Source organism: Vigna angularis, chromosome 2 (assembly GCF_016808095.1).
Source record: "Vigna angularis cultivar LongXiaoDou No.4 chromosome 2, ASM1680809v1, whole genome shotgun sequence".
In the NCBI taxonomy this organism is placed as follows: domain Eukaryota; kingdom Viridiplantae; phylum Streptophyta; class Magnoliopsida; order Fabales; family Fabaceae; genus Vigna; species Vigna angularis.
Window position 1 is genome coordinate 31,478,229 of NC_068971.1, and position 22,236 is coordinate 31,500,464.

General features: G+C 34.1%; 2 protein-coding genes across 2 annotated transcripts; one reads left to right on the forward strand and one right to left on the reverse strand.

The window, feature by feature from the left end:
• Positions 1-4,286: 4,286 nt before the first annotated feature.
• Positions 4,287-9,891, reverse strand: LOC108329321 (uncharacterized). The gene is made up of 3 exons (XM_017563487.2): positions 9,676-9,891; positions 8,216-8,583; positions 4,287-6,615 (listed from the first exon to the last, which is right to left on the reverse strand). The coding sequence occupies exons 2-3, from the start codon at positions 8,560-8,562 to the stop codon at positions 4,512-4,514; spliced, it is 2,451 nt and encodes an 816-aa protein (XP_017418976.1). The 5' UTR covers positions 8,563-8,583; positions 9,676-9,891; the 3' UTR covers positions 4,287-4,511.
• A 10,488-nt stretch (positions 9,892-20,379) lies between these two features.
• Positions 20,380-20,754, forward strand: LOC108327495 (uncharacterized). The gene has a single exon (XM_017561191.2). It carries the CDS (start codon positions 20,380-20,382, stop codon positions 20,752-20,754), a length of 375 nt encoding a protein of 124 aa, XP_017416680.2.
• The last annotated feature ends 1,482 nt before the right edge of the window (positions 20,755-22,236 follow it).

A 22,236-nucleotide genomic window follows, 5' to 3' on the forward strand; every position in this document is an offset into this window, starting at 1 on the left:
AGAAACAAATTCAAATCAGTGAATACATGGAGCAGTAGAGTAGTTTAACTTGATCCTATTTGAGTTTTGAACTTGTAATCTGTTTTCATTTTTTTTAGCTTTCATTTGTTTTCTTGTAAAAGGACATTAAGACCAAGTGTGTTTGGAAGAGTCCTTGGTGCTCTCTCCAATCTTGGCAATTTTCTTTGCTTGCTTTGATAGTAGACGGTGAGTGTGTCTTGTTAGCTAAAGCGACAAGCCTCACCTAGGATTTTCCTTTGCTTTATTTCCTTATTTCCACGCTCTAGCCTTTTGTTACATTAGAAGTCAAGGTGTTTTAACTCTTTCATTTTGATTGTTTAAGTCCATTTTTAAATTCAATAGTGAATCTTACTTTGAAAATGGTCAAGTAAGTAACCTTAGACATTCTGGCTAGGTAAGACTTGGTATTTAAGCGGCCTTTGGCTCACCTCTCTTACCTGGGAATTGTCTCTAGGAAAAATCTTAAACCTTTTCAAACTAAGAATCCACTTTTGAAATTAAAAAGATGTATGAAGAAATCATGATCACCAAGAGAGGAATAGAAATGAGTGAGCTTAGGAACTTGTTTGCCCAATACATGAACAATCAAAATGAGTGTGAACAAAAAGAAAGAAGGAAGGATGAAAGGTACAGTCAAGCTAGGAAAGATATTCCATTTTTTGGTAAAGACATTAGTACTTTAACATACTTAGCTTGGGAAAGAAAAATTGATAAAATACATCCTTTTCTTGCTAGAGATAGTGAATCCTTTGCTCTTAACATATATCTTTCTAGATTAAAAGAACATGCAAGTGAGTGGTGGAGTCATAGGCAATATAGTGTCAAGAAAGGTAGAAAATCCTCCATTCATGATTGGTATGAGCTAAGAGCTTGCATGAGAAGAAACTTTGTTCCTCCTTTAGCCAAGAGAGACCTAAAATTAATGGGACACCTCATTCAAGAGGGAAAAACATTTATGAAAGGTCTAGATGGTTTCTCTAGAAGGGAAATTGAATTTAAAGAAAAACTTGAGAAACTCTTGGATAAGAGAAGAAAGAGAGAGACTAGAAGGAGAGAAGAGGAATTGAGAGAAAAGATAGAAGAAGAAAAGAGAAAGAGAGAAGAAGAGAAGAGAGCAGAAGATGAGAGAAGAGAAAAAGAAAAGAGAGAAAAGGAGCATTTGCTACTGATGGCAAATTCTACTCCTACAATTCAAAGGGAACCAAAAAGGGAAGGTTTCCAATCCTTTAATTCTTCTTCAATTATCTTTAAGTCTTTGCATGATAACTTCTCTTCTAAACCAATTGCCACACAAATTATCATTACACTACCCTCTTCAAAATATGGCAATTTAAATCTTGAGTTATTGTTACCCTTAGGGATACAAGAAACTCAAGATAAAAGAAAAGTGACTTGTGAAATAGGACTTTCAGATTTGTTTAAAACTATAAAACAAAGTCCTTATTCTAAAGTTACTTCCATAAAAAAATTCTTTCTTGGATTGATACTAATTGGAGATATATTTGATGCTTATTGTAGATATATTTTTATCCAGGAGGAAAGTAACAAACCAAAGTTGTGCTTCTTTATATCTTCCCGATTTGAGGACAAACCGTTTTTCAAGAGGGAGGGTATGATGGAAACCCATTTAGGGAAGTCCATTCAAAGGAGTATCAACTTAAGGTCTAATAAAGCTAGGAGATCATGGATCAACTAGCCAAGAAACTTGATAAATCAAGAAGCAAGGAAACATCAAGAATGAAGAAGCAAGCCAAATCTTCATTTAGAGGAATGTTGGAATCTTCACTTGGATGCATAGTAAGCTGCTTTGGAAGCTTACATGAGTCACATTGCAACCAGCAACTTGGTTGAAGTTGAAAAAGCCTAGCGCTCAGCAGATAAGGGTTTGTGCCCAGCATCAACAAATGCACCAGTTGCCACTCACGTTTCTTCACCAGCTTCTTGTTTGATAGGCCACGTAGCCATTCACGTTTTCTTTCCACTTGCACAGCTGGCCCTTGCATCATAGCTAACGTAGCTAAGTGTAGGCGTGAACCAGGAGCTTTGTTTCTCCTTTAAATACCTTGCTCCATTGCTTGTAACGGGACCTTTGATTTGAATGAAGAAAATTTTTCTGTTGATGTTGTCCAGAACTTTCTTCTTATTGAAGGTCACCGAGAGAGAGCTTGAGTGTTTCCTCTAGCCTCTCTCCCTAGCTAGGCTCCATTACTAGCACATCTCCACCCATCCGCATCACATTTCAGCACCCAAATCTCTGCCTCCATTTCACTTCCCTATTCACAGAACACCACCGTCTGAAATTGTGCTTCAGTTTCTCCTTCACTGAACCACTGTTTCATTCCACTTACTTTTCTGTTTTCTCCAGTCATCTTCAACCCATTCCGCTGCATTGCCGAAGCACCTCTTCCATTGCTGGGTGCTTCTATGGTCCAAGTCAGAGGTGAGCTTGGTTGATTTGTTCCTCCACCCGAATCAGCCAATCCGTTCTTCCATCAAAGAGTGCTTATGATAATCGATTATAGCTTCACATAATCGATTAAATGCGTAACTTAACTAAAGATACGAGATTTTTTAAGTATTACATATTCAAAGACTTTCCTAATACATTTATATTCTACAAAGTGCATTTAAAATAATTTTAACAGCTTCTTCAAGTCTATCTTCTTGCAGCATCATCAAAATCATTTATCTTCAAACTTACTAATGCTCTTTATTGGTAACAACATCATTTTGTTTGAGCGTAATGATGATTAGACACTCTGTTAAGAGTTCTATAGTGTTCCAAACTTTTTAACTTTTTACCATAGCTTGTCAACAATGATTTATCTTATGGACCTCTAGAAAATCAACCTACTTCATGTTTTTCTTAAATAACATTCCTGTGTTGCTCAACAACATCATCATGGTTCGTAATAACATCCCCGTGCTTTTATGAACATCAAGATGATGTAATGCCCCAACTTCTTCACGGTGACTCCTTTTACAAGTTGATGTTTCAAGTCTCCTTCTACGTTCACCTTATGAAGAACTCTTAGCCTGATATGTAGATGCATCTTATGTTCTTACCATATATATATATATATATATATATATATATATATATATATATATATATATATATATATATATATATATATATATATATATATATATATATATATATATATATATATATATAACAAACAAATTTATAAATTATTAAAACATGAAAAAAAAATTAAAAAAAAGATATAGATACACACTCACTAAATTTCAAAATCTGACGAAGTCTTTTATTGAATTTTGAAATTTGGTTAAGCCTTCACCAAATTTCAAAAATCAATTAGACCTTCACTCGATTTCAAATCCAGTTAAGGACTTTTTCAAATTTTAAATACAATTTTAAATCTGGTTCACAATCTAAATCTAGTGGAACCATAACTAGATTTCAAAATTTAGTGAAATCTGGCTAACCCTATTTTTCCAAATTCATACAGATGTATCCTTTCTAAGTGCATATAAAATGAAATTTGGAAAGAAAAATGAAATGTAAACCAACAAATCTAAACGAAAATGAAAAGGACTATGTACCTATGATATTCGGTGTGCAGGGATGAAGAACAAAAGTTAGTTGGTACAATGACAAAATCCGAGAGCAAACATGTGCTGGGTTGGAGAGACGAAATCCAAGAGCAATTTCTACAAGAGGTCGAGAGAAAGGGGGAAGAGAGAAGGTGGGACACTAGGCTTTCAAGGTAAAAGTGGATGGTTGTGAGTGGGTGAAATCAATTATAGAAGAGAAAATTTGACCCTAGTTAGAACAGTACTCTTGTGATCAACGAAAAATTTGAAAGTGCAGAACAGTACTTTTGTGATTAACGAAAAATTTGAAAGTGCAGGGAGAAGACTTTGATGTGCGGGAATAAGCACCGCAAATCATTTTATCTTGAAAACTACAATGTTTTAAGCTCAATATCAGAGTTCTATTGATTAAATGGTTGTATTAAGTATATTTTGCAGCTACCTTATAAACAAAAAGATTGTCATCTCTTGTTAAACAACTTAAAAATCTTAGTCACAACGAAGAGCAACTAAATAATAAAATGGTATTTAAGTATGAGCCTAAATATTAAAGTAAAATAGGTTTGTTTATCTCCGTATATAATAGATATAATCGTTATTCCGCATTGATTGAAAAAAATCGGCACATGCACCATTTCACTTTTATGGTATTCAACAATTATACTAGCGAAGCCTGACAATTAGTCCAAGCTTCTGAAATATAATTTTAACAAAAGTAACTTTTGTATTTTACTTTTAAAAAAACTACCAGTCACAGCAGAATACAGGATTTGAAATAAGCACACAAGAAGAGTAATTCAAACACAAGTTATATCGTTCAAAAAGCAAAACCAACACACGGGCAATCCAAAATTAAAGCAGAAAATAAGTATTCCCAATGCTTGGATCACAGTTCAGAAGTCTTCCATTGCTCCACTAGAAGGAAAAACTTAGTATTTGGCTCTTCTGGAATAATCTCCTCGGCTTTCCCTCTCATCCCTTCTGCGGTCCTCCTCCTCTCTCCTGTGCTTTCTTTCTCCTCTGCCATCATCATCCCTTCGCCGCTTTCTTTCTTCATGACCATCATCATCATCATCATCCCTTCTGTGCTTTCTTTCACTACGACCATCTTCATCCTTTGAGTGCCTTCTCTCTCTATCATCATCCTCCCTTGAGTTCCTACGTTCTCCACGACCATCCTCAACCCTATTGTGTTTTGCTTCCATATGAACATCACTCTCATCCCTTAAGTGCTTCCTTTCTCCATAATCATTATCATCCTCCCTTCTGAACTTTCTTGCTGCATGATAATCCTCATCCCTTCTGAACTTTCTTTCTCTATGTTCATCCTCATCCCTTGTGTAATTTCTTCCTGTTTGATAATCTTCATCCCTACCACGCTTCCTCTCAACACGGTCAACTACATCCCTCAAGTTCTTCCTCTCTCCTTGGTCATCCTCATCTCTTCTACGGTTCCCTTCTTTAGAATCATCATCATCCCTTGCCTGTTTTCTTTCTCCAAGATCATCCTCATATCTTGAGTTCTTTCTTCCTGTTCGGTTAACTCCCCGACCATCCTCATGCCTTCCGTGCTTCTCTTCTTTGGAATCATCTTCATCCCTAGCATGCTTTCTTTCTCCAACACCCTCATCCTTCAAGTGATTTCTTTCTCTGCGATCTTCATCCCTTCCACGTTTTCTTTCCCCACCGTCATCATTACCCATGTGATTATCATCATCTCTTCTATGCCTCCTTGCTAAATGATCCTCACCATAGCGGGCAGCCTGACCAACAAAATGTGATTCAACATCCTTGTTATAATAATCTCTGCCTCTCTGCTCAGAGGTATCATCATCACGCCCTGCCAGCCTAACTGATTTAGATTCAGTCTCAGTTTTTCTATCATCTCCATCATGCTTGGCAAATGGGAAGGGCTCCCTATCTCGTTCTGTACGAGTTTTCCTGTTACTGTGTATCATTTCTTGAGTTCTACTATTCGGTCCCTGGGTAAAATCTTTCCCATATGACCTTTTCAGGGAGTCCAATGCATCAGTGTTAGCACCGTTCTTCCCTTTTTCTGCACCACTATCTCTGGATTTACTTTCTTTCATGTCATACCCTTTACCTTTCTTTGCTACAGCAGAACTACCCTTTTTTCCATATCTATGATCACTATAATTTCTTTCTGAATCACTGTCACTGCTATTCTCAGAGGAAGTGTATGTTCCCCTTTTAACATTTTTGTCATGACCCGAAGGATGCTTAACACGGTCTCTATCAGAATCCTCATCCTCAGAATTATGCCTTCTTGTCCTCTGCTTCCCAGGTCTACCATATTTCTTTTCCTCACTATCAATATCAGATTCCTCCTCAGAATCATGACGTCTGCTCATTTTTGAATGTTTAATCCCATCCTTAGTCTTATGCTTGGGGACGTCATCATGATGATCAGAATCGTACTCTGAAGTGTGCTTCTTATGAGACTCTAGTCTCTTGTAACTTTTTCTTGCAATATTGCTGTCATCAGAATTGCTATCCTCCACCCTACCCTTCTTGCTGTGCTTAGGAATTTTCATCTTCTTTTTGGCCTTGACCTTCCTCTTAGCATCACTATCAGAATCAGATTCATCACTGCTGCTTGCATAATTTTTACCACGCTTCTTTGTACTTCTCTTCTCATTTGGAGAAGAGGTTTCTGAATCAGAAGATTCAGAAGAGTCAGAAGAATCAGAAGAATCATCCTCGGACTTTTTCTCACGAGTTCCAATCTTCTTATGGTGCCTTGTATCTCTAAGGCTCTTCTTAACATTTTCATCGTTTTGACCTTCAACCATTTGTTTCTTCCTACTGAAATCTCTGTCCAAAAAGGCATGTTCTGGCTTTGAATTATGTTTCCCATCCATGTTAGAACCATTTTTCCCATCATTCCCATGGCCATCAGTCCCATCTGCATTTTCATTGAATTCAGATGATACAATGCCAAGAGCAGCTTTTAAAGATTCCATCTGTTTTTCCTTTCTAGCAGCAATTTGATGAGTCTGTGTATCTGAAACCCTGAAAAACTCCAAAGAATTTTTATTAATTATATCTAGTCATAACTTTACACATACCAGTCAAAAAGTGGCATATACTCCATTCACATTAATCCAAATCTAACTACATTTATGCCTTCAAAACATCTACCAACACCAATAAAATAATTAAAACAACCTTATATTCTGTTAGAAATAGACTTTAAGCCTAATTCAACCCCACAAAACTGGCTTGTAAAGTGAGATTTGCACTCGTTTATACACTATGAATTGTCCTTATCTCTAATCGGGACTTCCAACATATATTCCAATAATCCAACGTGCAATTATGGTAGTCGAATTAGGATACGAAAGTGTGAATCGGACAGCTCCTTTTCCAAATGACATTCAAAATTATTTTCATTCCAGTTTCCAAAATATCTTAGTTTAAATATGAAAATATAACTTAATTATAATGCGTTGAATAATGATTATCTTTAGATGTATAGCCTTTATCTGCTTTTGTTATACCTATTATGTTATAGCCAGTAACCCTTATTTATGATTTCTCAAAGTTGTATTGTCAATTACTCAATATATATATATATATATATATATATATATATATATATATATATATATATATATATATATATATATATATATATATAGAGAGAGAGAGAGAGAGAGAGAGAGAGAGAGAGAGAGAGAGAGACACACACACATCAGCCGGAGTCTGAACACACATTGTTTTCCAATCTAAAACCTTCAACTTAATGAGTCTAGATTTTCTTATTTATATTTTGATAAAAGAAATATTAGAAAGCCTACGAATAAAACGGTCCAATAGATAACTTTTGGCCCAAAGTGATAAGATGAGACCGGGTGGTGTTTGTCTTGGTACTAAAATATAAAAGACCCTAACATAAGAAAAAGAAGCTAATACGTTGTAGTATATTTTAGGGTTGTGGGATACCTCCCTTCTTAATCCACAACAGTAAACACAACTTAAATGGAACGGAGGAAGTGTAGACTGCAGTGCAGTGATTTGACAGCTCCAGCAGCCATTCTTTGTTCTTTTGGCTGCAAAAATAGCTGCTTTGGCTGCTTGAATAGATGTGGAGCAACAGCCTTCGGATAAAGCATATCGTAACCCGCTGTGGAAGAATTGGATAACCGGTGTACCAGATTTGATTCACAGATGTTGTGGAGGTATAGACAATGATATGTTCCTACCATCTAAACGTAGGATGTTACCATTTGAATTTTCTGTTACACTTAATTCTATTCAATTTAGTAAAGCCCAAACGTAAAAGATCAAGAGACTATCCACCTAAAGTTTCCTTTTGTTCTTACATTGAGCTTTCTTCTCAAAAAGAGTTGAGGATTAACTTAGATGACAGACAAAAACAGCACATAGGAAACAGAATAATTCACCAAAAAGATAAAAGAGCTCATCAACAAAAAGCATGATTGAAACAATTATATCACAAGAATCACAACCCCAAGACATGCCATAAAAGATCAATAACTTCTTCTGACACAGATACCGGCATCACAAATAGTAACAATCACAATGCTAACATAATTACTTCACAAAAACCACAATTCTAACACAAATATCAGAATTCAAGATCAATTACTTCTTATCTGATGCAGATACAGATGCAAGCTCATCAGTGGCAGCAGCAGCTTCCAAATTTTGGCGAGTTTCTTCGAGTTTCTCAGCAATCTCAGCATCAGTGTAGCCCTGATCGATGAGCTTGTCTTCAAGGATGACAAGCTTAAGCTCGATCTGACGCTTGCGATCATGCTCAAGGATCTCTTTGTTGGGCTTCCTGGAAAGCCCAGCAGTGCCCTGATCTGACTCAAACCCCTTTGTGTTTTCCGCAACCTTTGAAATCTTGGGCTTTACAAAGAACTTGTTACTCTGAATGTACCCATTTGTACCAGACCCTCTTGGGGTCTGTAATCCTATTCCATTGTACATATCAACTCACTGAAATTAAAACTGAAAAAAAAAAAATGAACAAATGATTAGAAACCAATTTCAAAGGTAATTTAGAGATCTAATCATAAAAAGAAGATGTATATAATGCACTTAACAAATTGTACACCCCAGAAAATTGATTTTATTGCAAAAACAAAATTAATGATCTTCCTATAATACCACATATCAATATGCTAGCAAAAAGAGCACGGTAACACACAAGATTCTGTTTATAACACAGAAATCCAATTTGATAGTGCAAATAACATCCCACCAAAGTTTCTATAATTCAACAGAAGTGACTAAAAAGTTTAATTTGATACCAATCTGCACTAATGCTAAATATCAATAACTTATTGGTCCAAGGAAAGCTAAGCAATTGAAACACGAAAACTAAGTAAGGCTCTCAAAGTTTTATTAAAAATGTTTCCCTTTAATAGCTCTTTGATAAGAATCCTAATTCTTTCATAAGCTTAGCACTTAGAGGGCTTGATTGATCCCTCTCACAATCTTCTATTTATAAGAATAAATTGATACAATAAATAGGGTAATCCTAGACACAAGATAAATAGGGTAACCCTTGACACACTATAATGATGATAAAATAGGATAAATATCCTAACAAAAACATTAAAAAAAAAAATACACAATAGATAAACCTAGGCCAATTTGCACGACATTATTTTGAATACCCTTATTTTGAATACCCTTCGTAGCGATAAAAATCAAAATTTGCAGTTTAGTAGCAGAGTTGTCCTGCAGGAGAACGAAGTCAATCTCGCTTCGTCTAAAAGCTAGAAAAAGAAACAGTGTTTGAAACACAAATTCCTCGATGAAAAATTACAGATCACTGCCAAAAGCTATACGAAAACGGGATATAATAAGAAAACAATGAACAAGTATAACTAATAATCATTTAATCCTAAATTCCAATAACAGAGAACCTTCCAACTTTACCCAGTTTTGGAATAAACAACATTTGAAATGAAATAGTACAAGTTAGACCTATGTTTGACCCATTAAAACCCTCTGTTTATCAACGATGGAAAATAAATACGATTCCGAAGGTTAGCACATGGATCAAAAAGAGAGAAAGCAAATTAAAGACTATACCTCCGAAGCCAAGAGACAGAAAGGCCTGCGAGTGAACTCGGAGAGATTGAGAATGAGGACGCGAATTAGGTTGGTAAACAGCGATTTTGAGGGTTCGTAGATTTCAAATTGAGTGAGTCTGAATAATTGCTAAAAACAAAACTATGAATAAATAGTATAAAAAATCAGGCTATGGAAATATTTTGGTATTTTGAAAGTTAATATTTAATGAAAGATGTATTGTTGTATTTTAATTCCTCCTTAATAAATACATATATTATCTATATTTATATTATTTATATCTATACTATTATGTAAAAAAAAAGTTTATCTTTAATATTTAATAAAAGATATATTGATGTATTTAGTTCCTCCTTATTAAATACATGTATTATTTATATTTAAATCTATATTATCTATACCTACTATTATGTAAAAAGGACTCATGATGAATACATTTCTTTTTCATTTTATCTTTTAATAATTATCTTTTAAAATTTAAATGATTAAGAAAATATTTTTTGATATTATTCTTTTACTAACTACTTTTTTTGATTTAAAAATTATTATTTATAATAAAAAATTACTTATATAATAAAAAACATACAAATTATTTCTTTTTATAATTTTTAATAAAAAGTATTTTATAATTGGGTTAAATATGTTTTTAATCTCTCAATTATCAAGCGATTTTGGGTTTTGTCCTTCCTTCAAAATTTTCTTCACTTTGATCATTTTTCTTAGAAAACTATAATTTTTAGTCTTTCAAAAGCAACAACGTTAAATTTTGGCGGATGGCTCACGATGTGTTACATCACTTTTCCTTTTTCTGATTTTACCGTTTTAATATTTTAAAATTCTAATTTTACCGTTTTAATAACTATTTTTTGAATTCTAAGTAATTACTTATAAAAATATCATTTTGCGGTTTTTCTAGTAATTACTTTTTCATATATAAATAATTACTTGTAATAAAAAGTATTTACATAATAAAAATATTTATAATATGTAAAGATATAGAAAATTACATTTTAGAGGTGATAGTGGTTTAAAAATAATGAGACTAAATTATTTTAAAATTAAAAGATTTTAATATAAATAAATTTATTATGAACGAGTTTCATAATTTTAAAACATTTTATCTCTAAGCCACTTCTCTAACTTCTCTTTAAGAGTTCTCACTCATTGTTCATTTGTTTGAAGATTAGATATTTCCTGAGTGATCTTGAGACGATATCTTCAAGTACATCTGATTAATTTCTCAGATAAAGAAAGTTGGTTTTTGCTTCTTTCTTTGGTTAGTTTTGTTTTCTCTCTTGCATGTAAGCTTTTCGTGGTTGCATGTGATGTTGGAGTTTTCTATAAGACTTTCTGCTAATTAGTGGTCCTAACATATACCTTAATCATGTTTCTATTGTTCGTAAGAGCAAATAGAGGTTCCTAAGCGTTTGGAACTGTTTTAGGCCTTCTAGAGCGTTTTGGTCATTTGTTAGGTAAGGGAAGCTAAATACCATTATTCTCAATTTCTAATATAATTTCATTAATGTGTGTACATTTGATGGTATGTGATTGATTGGAATTGTTGTTTTAATTTATTGAGTCACTATAAAAATTTTGTTTTAAAATTTATAGTAGTGTGTTTTGTAACATGTTTGAATTGGTCTATAATTGATAAGTATATTATAAGGATTTTCTGTTGAGAGTTTTGCTTGATAGTGTACCTATGTTTGTTTTTTTGAACATGATAAATTGATATGTGGAGTTGTTGTTGTGAATTCTGTTGAATGTGTGCTTGTTTAGACTAAAAATTGTGTTGAGTTGAGGAAATGAGAATCTGGCCATTGAAGTGAATTGGTATTCTTTGTGACACCTAAACTTGTTTTTGAACCATTCACTTAGTTAGGAAAGCCAATTTAGTCAACTGAATAGGTCTCTGGTTTCCCAATTTGCAGTTTAGATGTTGTGGATTTCTCGTATGGCATTAAGGGATACTAATGTGGCATTGATTGCAAGCTTGGTAGTAAGGGTGATATGTTCCCTTCATGGCTGGATTCGAGCTCTTCACGGTTATAGATGCAAAATAGAGTCAAAGAATGGATGAGGCAGTGGAACTAATAAATGAATGGAAGGTGTTTGAGTGAATTATGAAGAAAATCTTTGTAACACCCTAATTTTGGGATGTCACTATAACGAATAAAAATTTAGAACTTTAAAATCATAATACCATTGCAGAAATTCAAATTCAATAAGTCTTTACAATAGGATGGGGTATCATAGTTAGGTTCAACTTTTCAACCAATCTAGTGCTACAACAATTGCAACAAGATCTATTGTCCATAATGAGAGAACAAGTTTTCTTTTGAATTTGACATCTTGTATGAAAGATGTTCTCTCTTTAGGATATGTGTTCAACACATGGTTTGTTGTTAAGAACCCTTCTCACCATGAGAAGTTTGCTAGAACAAGGATAAACTTCCTCTCCATTTAACTCTTCTTCATGTTCACTCTCACTCTCATTAGTTTTGGACTCTTCCTCACTACTATAGATGTCAATGCCCTTCATGATGATGGTTCTCTTGGTGGGACACTAAGCAGCTATATGGCCTCTTCCTAGGCATTTAATGTAAGACCCAAGAAAATAGGAGTCTTAGAAATAAAGTAGTTGATAGGAGAAATTTTTTTGGTGGATTTAGATATTTAAAAGTGATATTATTATTATTAGATATTGTAGATACATTAAATGATATATTGAGATATTATTATATATAATTAGATATTATGGCTAGATAATAATAATATATATTATTGATAGACTCATTATAATAAATTAAAATAAAAAGTATTATTATAAGTAAGAAATATTACAGATAAAGTTAGGTGGATTCATAAATATTAAAATATAGAGAAAAAGGTGGTTTTGTGTTTAAAAACCCTAGAAACTCTAAATTAATGAGAGAAAATAGAGAAAGAAAGGAGATTGACGTTTTGGGAGAAGAAGAGAGAGAGCGACGAGAAACTCTTGGTGTAAAGGAAGATTGATGGTGTTTTAGGGTTGTAGATAAATCCTTATGCTTGGCCAAGGTATGGGAAGCTTACCTTTGTTTTTTTATTGTTGTGTGTTATATGTGTTCTTGGTTATTTTGGATTAATAATCCTTGTTGATACATATTTATATGATTATGATTATATGTTGCTATTGTTGGGCAAGGGTTTGTGTATGAATGGGCATAGGGTTCATGTAATATTTGTGTTGGGTTTTCCCTATGAATTTATGTATGGGTTGTTGGGTTATCCCAATAGAGGGTTTGATGCTAAGGGAGAACAAAGTTATGATGTTTGGGGGTTTCCATGCAAATATATGTTGTAAGTGTTGGGTTATTGGGATCCCTTCCTATGTGGAGAATGGGCCAAATAATATGGACCATTATGTCTCACTTTGTTTTAATGGAGGTGAGTCAAATTAGTAGGGAACATTAGAGTCATTTGAAGAGAGGAAAAAACTAAGTGAGAGAGAAAGGAAGAGAAGAAATTATTCTCGCATAACACAAAATCTACACTGGTGTTTTCATCGTTGTGAAGTCGTTCACCGTTGGATCTTGCTAATATTTGGACAGTGGGTTCCAGACGTATGTTTCTTCATTCTGACCGTTTGGATCGTCCATAGGAGGTCTAATTTGGGAGAGAACAACCTAAATGAAAAGAGGAAATTATTCTTGTATAACACTAAACCTGCACTGATGATTTCGTCGTTGTGTGTTCCAAACATATGGTTCTTCATTATGACTGTTCTGATCGTCAATCGGAGGTCTAGTTTGGGAGAAAACAGCCTCACATCAGCAGCTTTGTTTTGGAGAATTTTCATCTTCTTTGTTCTCATTTGTAAGCATATGCTTAGTTAGTTTGGTTGATTGAAAAACCCATTTGGTGTTTTTATCGGAGACTCTTTTGTACCTTATTATTGAGGGTATAGTATGTCAATTATTGTATCTAAATTATTCAAATGATGTATTATGTGTGTTTGAGTATGTTTACATAGATATGTGATGCTTGAATGCATGTATGATGTGTTAACTATGTTTCCACGTGATCTAGGATTGATATATGTATGTTTGAATGCTTGAATCATATCTAGGATGTGTTCGATTCGGAAATAATTGATTATCATTAATTATAATCGATTATCTACGCGTTGGTTTTGAGTGTGATTTCGAGAATAATCAATTATCTAGGATGATAATGGATTATCCCTTCTTGCGTTATGTTTCTAGGTAAATTTCACTGAGATAATCGATTATCTTATGTGATAATCGATTATCACAATGCATTTTGGTGAAAAATGGCGAATTTGGTGAAGAATGGATTTGAACCAAGCATGAGGAGTCGTGGAACATGATGATAATCAAAGATTGAGGTTAGTAGTTATGTTTAGGGTCAGTTTGAGTTGTGGTTGAGAGTGGACAATGAGTAAGTGATGCGATGTACCTGAGTATGTGATTGATGAGCATGAAAGTGGGGGATAAGTCTACTTGTTGTACCTCGTAAATCTTGGTTCTATCTACGAATAGTTGCTTCCTTTTGCCTTGTGTGCATTAGAAGGAGATGACCTATAAGGGAGGTTACATATGTGCTGAAGGAGAGGCTACAGGTGGACTATAAGAGCGAGTACAATCGGTGAGATAAGGTACAAGAGTAAGATGTACACTTTCCAATATATTATATTGGTACGGTGATGCTCATGGTGTTGTTCATGACTAGGACAGTCATGATGATGGTGTATTTATGATGATGATCATGGTACTTGAGATGCTCCAAGTTATGTTATGTTGATAGTGGTGTTACTATAATGATTATAGTAAGTAGTTAGCATGAGTGTTAATGAATGGATAGACCAATGGTTTATGTGTGAGATGTTAGTGATGACATCAAGGGTTAGAGATCAAGGATCAATGATCGAAGTTCAAGGATTAGGGATTGAGGATTGAGTAATTCAGTATGATTGAATTGTTTATGTTAGAGGATTAAGAATCCTATTGTTATTACTACTATGTATAAGGTATTTGATTATAGTTGATATAATCATAAGGTATGTATCTTGTTATGTGTTTGATTATGGTTTATATGATCATAAGGTATGTATCTTGTTGTGTGTTTGATTATGGTTTATATAATCAGTATGTATGTACCTTGTTGTTATGATTGTTTTACCGGTAGCTTATCCTATACATGTTTGTGTTTGTGTGTTTGTGAATGAAATTATCGGCAATGATCGTATAATGTGTTCTACGTGAGTAGATAATGTTACAGATGTTCCAAAGGCGTGATTGATTCGAGAGAAGATGAGGAATAACCTTGGGATTCATTTAAAGTTATTTTGTTTTACAAGTTAAGACAATATAATTGGAGTATTTCCTTCGTTATTTTATTACTTGAAATAATGTAATGGATAAGGTTTTCTTTTAATACATTTCTAGGCTATGATAAATTTTGAATTTTACTGATTTTTAATAACCCGTGACATCTCAGAAATTGGGGTGTTACATTTAACACAATTTATGTCACTATAATGTGAGTGCATGTGGAGGTTTTTTGTTTATCCTTTTCAGGAATCTTGGCTAGAGGTTTAAATGACTCTTCTGTTTTAAAACTTTTCGTTTCATAAGAAGCCAAGGGAACTTGAGTCTCTCTTGATGATTTTCTCATATTTAGTTGTTCTATCTTAATGTACATTTGAACCAAATCATTTAAATTTGTATAAGGTAGAAGTGCCACTATATCTCTTATATCAAAATTGAGTCTGCTCATAAACCTAGTGAAGGTTATATCTTGATTCTCAACTATGTCTGCCCTCATCATGTATAACTTTATCTTTTTTGTTGATAACATTGTCGTTGACGTGATCAAATTAATATTACTAAACTATAACAACTTCAGTATTGCTAAGAGAGTAACCAACAAAATAAAAAAGGTAAAGTCAACTCTAAGTTGTCTCCCAACGAACACAAAATTAATTCTTACCAAATTAGTTCTTATAAAAGCTATACAAAAGGGTTAGTAAAATAAAAATGATAAAGAAGATAAAGATCAATAAAAGATTAAAGAACAAAATAACAAAAAGATAGAAAGAAATAAATTTATAAAAAGATTTAAAAAGATAAAAATAATTGTAAAGAAAATATGATTTCACTGCTTTTACAAAATAGGATTCATCATTGGTTATATAAAGATTAAGATTATTGTTCAATTAGTTATTGTGTTAGATTTTCAAATTAATCAATGTAAATTCTGAATTAATTTGTTGGCATTCTCACTCTTAACCTAAGTACATTCTCAATTAAAAGCAAGAACTTTATAGATTAATCATAGTAAATTTAACCAAAGTACATTCTCAATTAAATATTACTATGTCTAATCATGTTTATTTTTTTACCTCTTATGTCAAGTAAAAAGCTAATTAACCAAAGTATATTCTTGATTAATTCTTGTTAAAGATTTTACCACTAATCAAAGTACATTCTCAATTAGTGGAAAAATTCATTCAATCATATGAAAGTTTCGAAGTTTAATCAAAGTAAATTCTCAATTAAAATTAAAAACCCTTGTACTCATATGATTGATATGTTAGGTAGATTTAACACCATGCTTACTTGGTATAATGTAAAAATCATTACTTTTACTTAATTAAGAAGCAAAAGACATAGATAAAAATAAATCACAACTAGAATTAAAAGAACAAAAAAACTTATTCATCTAACCTTAGAATCTAGTTAAGAAATTATAGCAAAATCAACCCAGAGGCTTAACATAGGTACTAGGAGTGGTGATAATACTTAAGGAAATCTAAGCACGATATTCTAGTACCAAGAGTATTGCGAATACTCAAGGAAAATCTAGGCAGGATAGTCTAATACCCTGAGTGGTGCGAATACTCATGGACTAAGATGGATGATGCACTTCAATAGTTCATGCATATGTCTGATTCTCATCATAAAACAATCAGGCGACATTCAGAAGGATAGGGAGCCAACTTGATCACATACTTCAGAAGCTGGACGATCTTGGGAGTAACATGAAAGCTAACTCCAGAGAGGAATGCAAAAATGTTATTACTAGAAGTGGCAAGATTTTAGATGAGAGAAAAATAGAGAGAAAAGAAAAAGAGAGATTGAGTAAAAAAGATGAAAAAGAAAGAGAAAAAGAAGAGATTGAGAGAAAAGCAAAAGAGAGAGAAGAAGAAGAAGAGAGAGAGAGAGAGGAAGAAGAGAGGAAAAAGAAAGACTCTTATGAAAAACCCCTTCCTTACCCAAAGAATTATTCCAGGAAGGAAAAAGGAAAACAGTTTGAGCGTTTCATGGAAATCTTCAAGAAATTGGAGATTAATATACCCTTCTTTGAGGCTTTGCAACAAATACCTTCATATGCTAAATTTTTGAAGGAGCTCCTCACAAAGAAAAGGAAGTACATTGAAGAAGAAACCATTGAAGTTCAAGAAAACTGCAGTGCTATCATACAAAAACTCTTACCCCCCAAGTTTAAAGATCCAGGAAGCTTCACTATTCCTTGCACTATAGGGAATATCTCTGTTGGGAAAGGACTTATTGATCTGGGAGCCAGTATTAATCTCATGCCGCTTTCCATGTTTGAAAAGATTGAAGGGTTGAAACTCAAGCCTACTCGGATGACTCTTCAACTTGCAGACAATTCTTTGAAATATCCTTATGGGGTAGCTGAAGATGTGCTTGTGAAGGTAGACAAATTTCTTTTTCCTGTGGACTTTGTCATCATGGAGATGGAGGAGGATGTGAATGTACCTCTTATTCTTGGGAGACCTTTTATGAAGATAGCAAGAGTTTTGATTGATGTGGAAAATGACAAACTGAAGGTGAGAGTACAAGATGAAGAAGTAAATTTTGATGTCTTTAAAGCCATGTCTCACCCAAAAGATGATAAAGAATGCTTTCATCTTGATTTTCTTGATGAGATTTGCATGATACAAGAAAACAATGCAAGTGATACGCTTTCTTTGGAGGAGATACTAGTTGACACTTGTGAAGAGTTAAATGAAAAAGAAGAGGAACTAATGGATGAGTGCTTGACTAATTTGGAAGAATTATGAAAGGTTCCTTTGCAAAACACAGAAGAAAAAGTCAAAGGAAGCAAAGTAGAGCTGAAGATGCTACCGCCACACTTGAAGTATGTGTTTCTAGAAGAAGGTGGAAACAAACCAGTTATCATCAACAACTCTCTCTCTTTCCCATAGAAGAAGAAAAGTTGGTAGAAGTACTTAAAGCCAACAAATGAGCTATTGGATGGTCAATCTCAGATCTCAAAGGCATAAGTCCAACATATTGCATGCACAAAATATTCATGGAAGATGACTACAAACCAGTTGCTCAACCACAAAGAAGGTTAAATCCAGTAATGAAGGAGGAGGTGAGAAAGGAAGTGCTAAAGTTACTTGAGGCTGGCATTATTTACCCTATTTATAATAGTGCATGGGTAAGCCCAGTACAGGTGGTACCAAAGAAAGGTGGAATGACATTTATTTATAATGAAAAAAATGAGCTCATACCCACAAGGACTGTTACTGGATGGAGGATGTGTATCGACTATAGAAAGTTGAATAGTGCTACTAGGAAGGATCACTTTTCCCTTCCTTTCATGGATCAAATGCTGGAGAGATTAGCAGGTCAGGCTTTCTATTGTTTTCTGGATGGATACTCTGGATATAATCAAATTGTGGTGGATCCAAAAGACCAAGAAAAGACGGCTTTCACTTGCCTATTTGGAGTTTTTGCTTACAGAAAAATGTCGTTTGGGTTATGTAATGCTCCAACTACTTTTCAAAGATGCATGCAGGAAATATTCGCAAACTTGATAGAAAAATGCATTGAAATCTTTATGGATGATTTTTTAGTGTTTGGTAGTTCCTTCCATGAGTGTTTGTCTAACCTGGATGTTGTACTTAAAAGATGCACCCAATCCAATATTGTTCTTAATTGGGAAAAATGTCACTTTATGGTAAAGGAAGGCATTGTCTTGGGTCATAAAATTTCTTCCAAGGGAGTTGAGGTTGATAGAGCCAAAGTGGAGGTTATTGAAAAACTTCCACCACCAACCAATGTGAAGGGAATCAGAAGCTTTTTAGGTCATGCTGGTTTCTATAGAAGATTCATCAAAGACTTCTCAAAGATTGCCAAACCACTGAGCAACCTCCTTGTTAAAGACGCACCATTTGTGATGGATGATGAGTGCCTTAAGGCATTTTATGCTTGAAGAAAAAGTTGATTTCTGCCCCAGTAATTGTAGCTCCTGATTGGAACCAAGCTTTTGAGCTGATGTGTGATGCCAACAATTATGCTATAGGAGTTGTTCTTGGCCAGAGAAGAAAGAAGGTATTCCACACTATTTATTATGCAAGCAAAGTTTTGAATGAAGTCTAGTTGAATTATAGCACCATAGAAAAATAATTTCTTGCTATTGTGTATGCCTTGGAGAAATTTAGACCTTATCTCATTGGGTCTAAAGTGAATATCTACACAGACCATGCAGCTATAAAGTATTTGCTGACCAAGCCGGATTTTAAGCCGCAGTTGATTAGATAGGTACTTCTGCTACAAGAGTTTGATGTGGAAATCCGTGACAAGAAGGAAAGTGAAAATATAATTGCGGATCACTTGTCTCGGTTGATTAACAATGAAGTTACAAGCAAGGAAGTAGAAATCTAGGAATCCTTCTCGGATGAAACACTCATGTATATTCAACAAAGGTCGTGGTTTGCTGATATGGCCAATTTCAAAGTTGCAGGAGTAATCCCAGAAAATCTAAATTGGCAACAAAGAAAAAAGTTTTTACATGATGCCATATTTGGGATGATCCTTACTTGTTAAAAATTGGGGCAGATAATCTTCTAAGGCGCTGTGTTACTAAGGAAGAAATGGAAGGAATTTTATGGCATTGTCATGATTCGCCTTATGGGGGGCATTTTAGTGGAGAGAGAACAACTGCAAAGGTACTTCAGTCAGGATTTTATTGGCCAACTTTGTTTAAGGATGCTCATAATCATGCCAGAAACTGTGATAAGTGTCAAAGGATGGGAAGTATCTTCAGACGTCATGAAATGCCACTGCAAGGAATACTAGAAGTTGAAGTCTTTGATTGGTGGGGCATAGACTTTGTTGGACCTTTTCCACCCTCTTTCAATAATGAATATATATTGGTGGCAGTGGATTATGTGAGCAAATGTGTGGAAGCCCTAGCTTGTCTCAGGAATGATTCGAAAACTGTTATTAATTTTCTGAAAAAGCAAATTTTTTCCCGGTTTGGAACGCCCCGAGTACTCATTAGTGATGAAGGATCTCATTTTTGAAATTTTCAGCTGACAAGGGTACTCAAGCACTATGGTGTGAGAAACAAGGTAGCTACACCTTATCATCCACAAACAAACGGGCAAGCAGAAGTTTCAAATAGGGAGATAAAAAGAATTCTAGAAAAGACAGTTGCCTCATCAAGAAAGGATTGGTCTCAGAAGTTAGATGATGCCCTTTGGGCCTATAAAACTGCAATGAAGACAACTATTGAATTATCTCTTTTCCCAATGGTCTATGGAAAGACATGTCACCTTCCGTGGAGATGGAACATCGAGCTCTGTGGGCCTTAAAATTCTTGAATTATGATCCTTGTGACTCTACTGAAAGGAGAAGAAGACAACTTATTGAGCTTGAGGAGATGCGACTGCATGCCTACGATTCCTTAAAAAACTACAAAGAAAAGGTTAAGTTTTATCATGACAAGAAGCTGGTGAAGAAAGTCTTTAATCCAGGACAGAGGGTGCTGCTGTTCAATTCAAGACTGAAACTTTTCCTTGGAAAGTTGAAGTCCAAGTGGTCTGGTCCATTTATGGTCAAGAATGTTCTTCCATATGGAGCAGTTGAGTTAACAGATCCTTCCTCTGAAGATCCACATGGAGCAGTTGAGTTAACAGATCCTTCCTTTGAAGATCCACAAAGAAGTTGGATTGTCAATGGACAATGTTTCAAGCATTATCTTGGTGGTGAGGTAGAACACATGTCCACAGTCATGGAGCTGGTTGATCTAGATTGAGCTTATTAGGTCAAGCTAGTGACGTTAAAGAAGCGCTTATTGGGAGGCAACCCAGCTTTCTAAACCTTTCTTTTTAATCTTTTGTTTTGTTTTGTTATTTGTTTTGTTTTTAATCAATTGTTTTGTTATTGTACTTTGTTTGAATGAACCACACTGCTTTGATTCAACTGTGATGTGTTTTGTGATGAATATTACTTTGTGATATTTTAGTGTATTGATTAATGTTGAGATCATGCATTATGTGTTAGCTCAAAAAGTATGAAACAGGTGCTTGAGATAAAATTTGATTGAGATACTGAGCAGGATGTTTTTCTGAATTCTAGGACTTGAGAGTTTACCTGTGTGAGTTTTGGGCTTCAGAGTGTTGTGAATAATTGCTATTACTTTGAAAGCATGAATGATTTTGCCCAAATTTTCTGTGATTGAACTACTTGCTTGTAGGTTTTATATGATCAAGGCCATATTTTGTTATCCCTTATTTTTTAGCCTACTCATGAATTTTTCCAAATAAAAAGAGAACAGTTTGCTCCATCCTTTGAACCTTTAGCCTTAAGCATGTTTTGAAAACCCTGTTTTAAATTCTTTACCTTGAGTTGAGTTGAGAATATTTGTGAGGTATTGATAAAGGTTCAAGTTTGGGATTGCTAGAAAAATAAGCAGTGAGCACAAAGAAAAAGAAAAAGAGAAATCAAAAGAAAAGAAAAAAATAAAAAGAAAAGAAAAGAAAGCTCAATGCAAGGGAAAAATGTTGGGAAAGATCTTCTTAAAAAGAGAACCTGTGTGTAATTGTTAATTTCATAAATATCTCTCTTAACTCAAGGATTTTGCATTCTTGAAAAACCATGTTTCTTCTTAGCCCAGCCAAGTTACAAGCCAAGAAAAGCCCTTGTGATGAAAACCTACTTGTGAGTATGTTTGATTATGGTTAAATGAAAGGCAAAATTAATTTGTGTGACATTGTGATAACAGAGTGAAAGAAACACCAACACCTCACTATACACCTGTGAGTTGAGTGATACACTTTTGGATGCTTGAGTGATACACTTTTGAGTGCTTGAGTAAAACACTTTATTTGGTGAGGAGTAGTTCTCTGAATTTCTGATTGCCTCTCTGCTTAGTTGATTGATCATTCTTAAGGATATCATCTGTTGAAAGTATATGAACATCACATTGCTTTTGATTGAATTAAGACATCTGCACATCTTGACTGAGATCTTTATGCTGAATTGATAAAAGTGATTTCTTGTCTTGGAAGGAAAAGTTTTTGAAAAATGTTGAGTCATTGTAGTGATTGTTCTGAAAAGCTGAGTTACATTTTGTTTTGCTTGAGGACAAGCAAAGTTCTAACTTTGGGGTTGTGTTAACAGTTGAAAATCCATTATTGGTGATGTAATTTTGATACTAAATACACCCTTTTTCACTTAGAAACTTGCTTGGACTCATGTTTTTTCATTAAGTTGTGTGAATAAGAGAGTTGAGGTT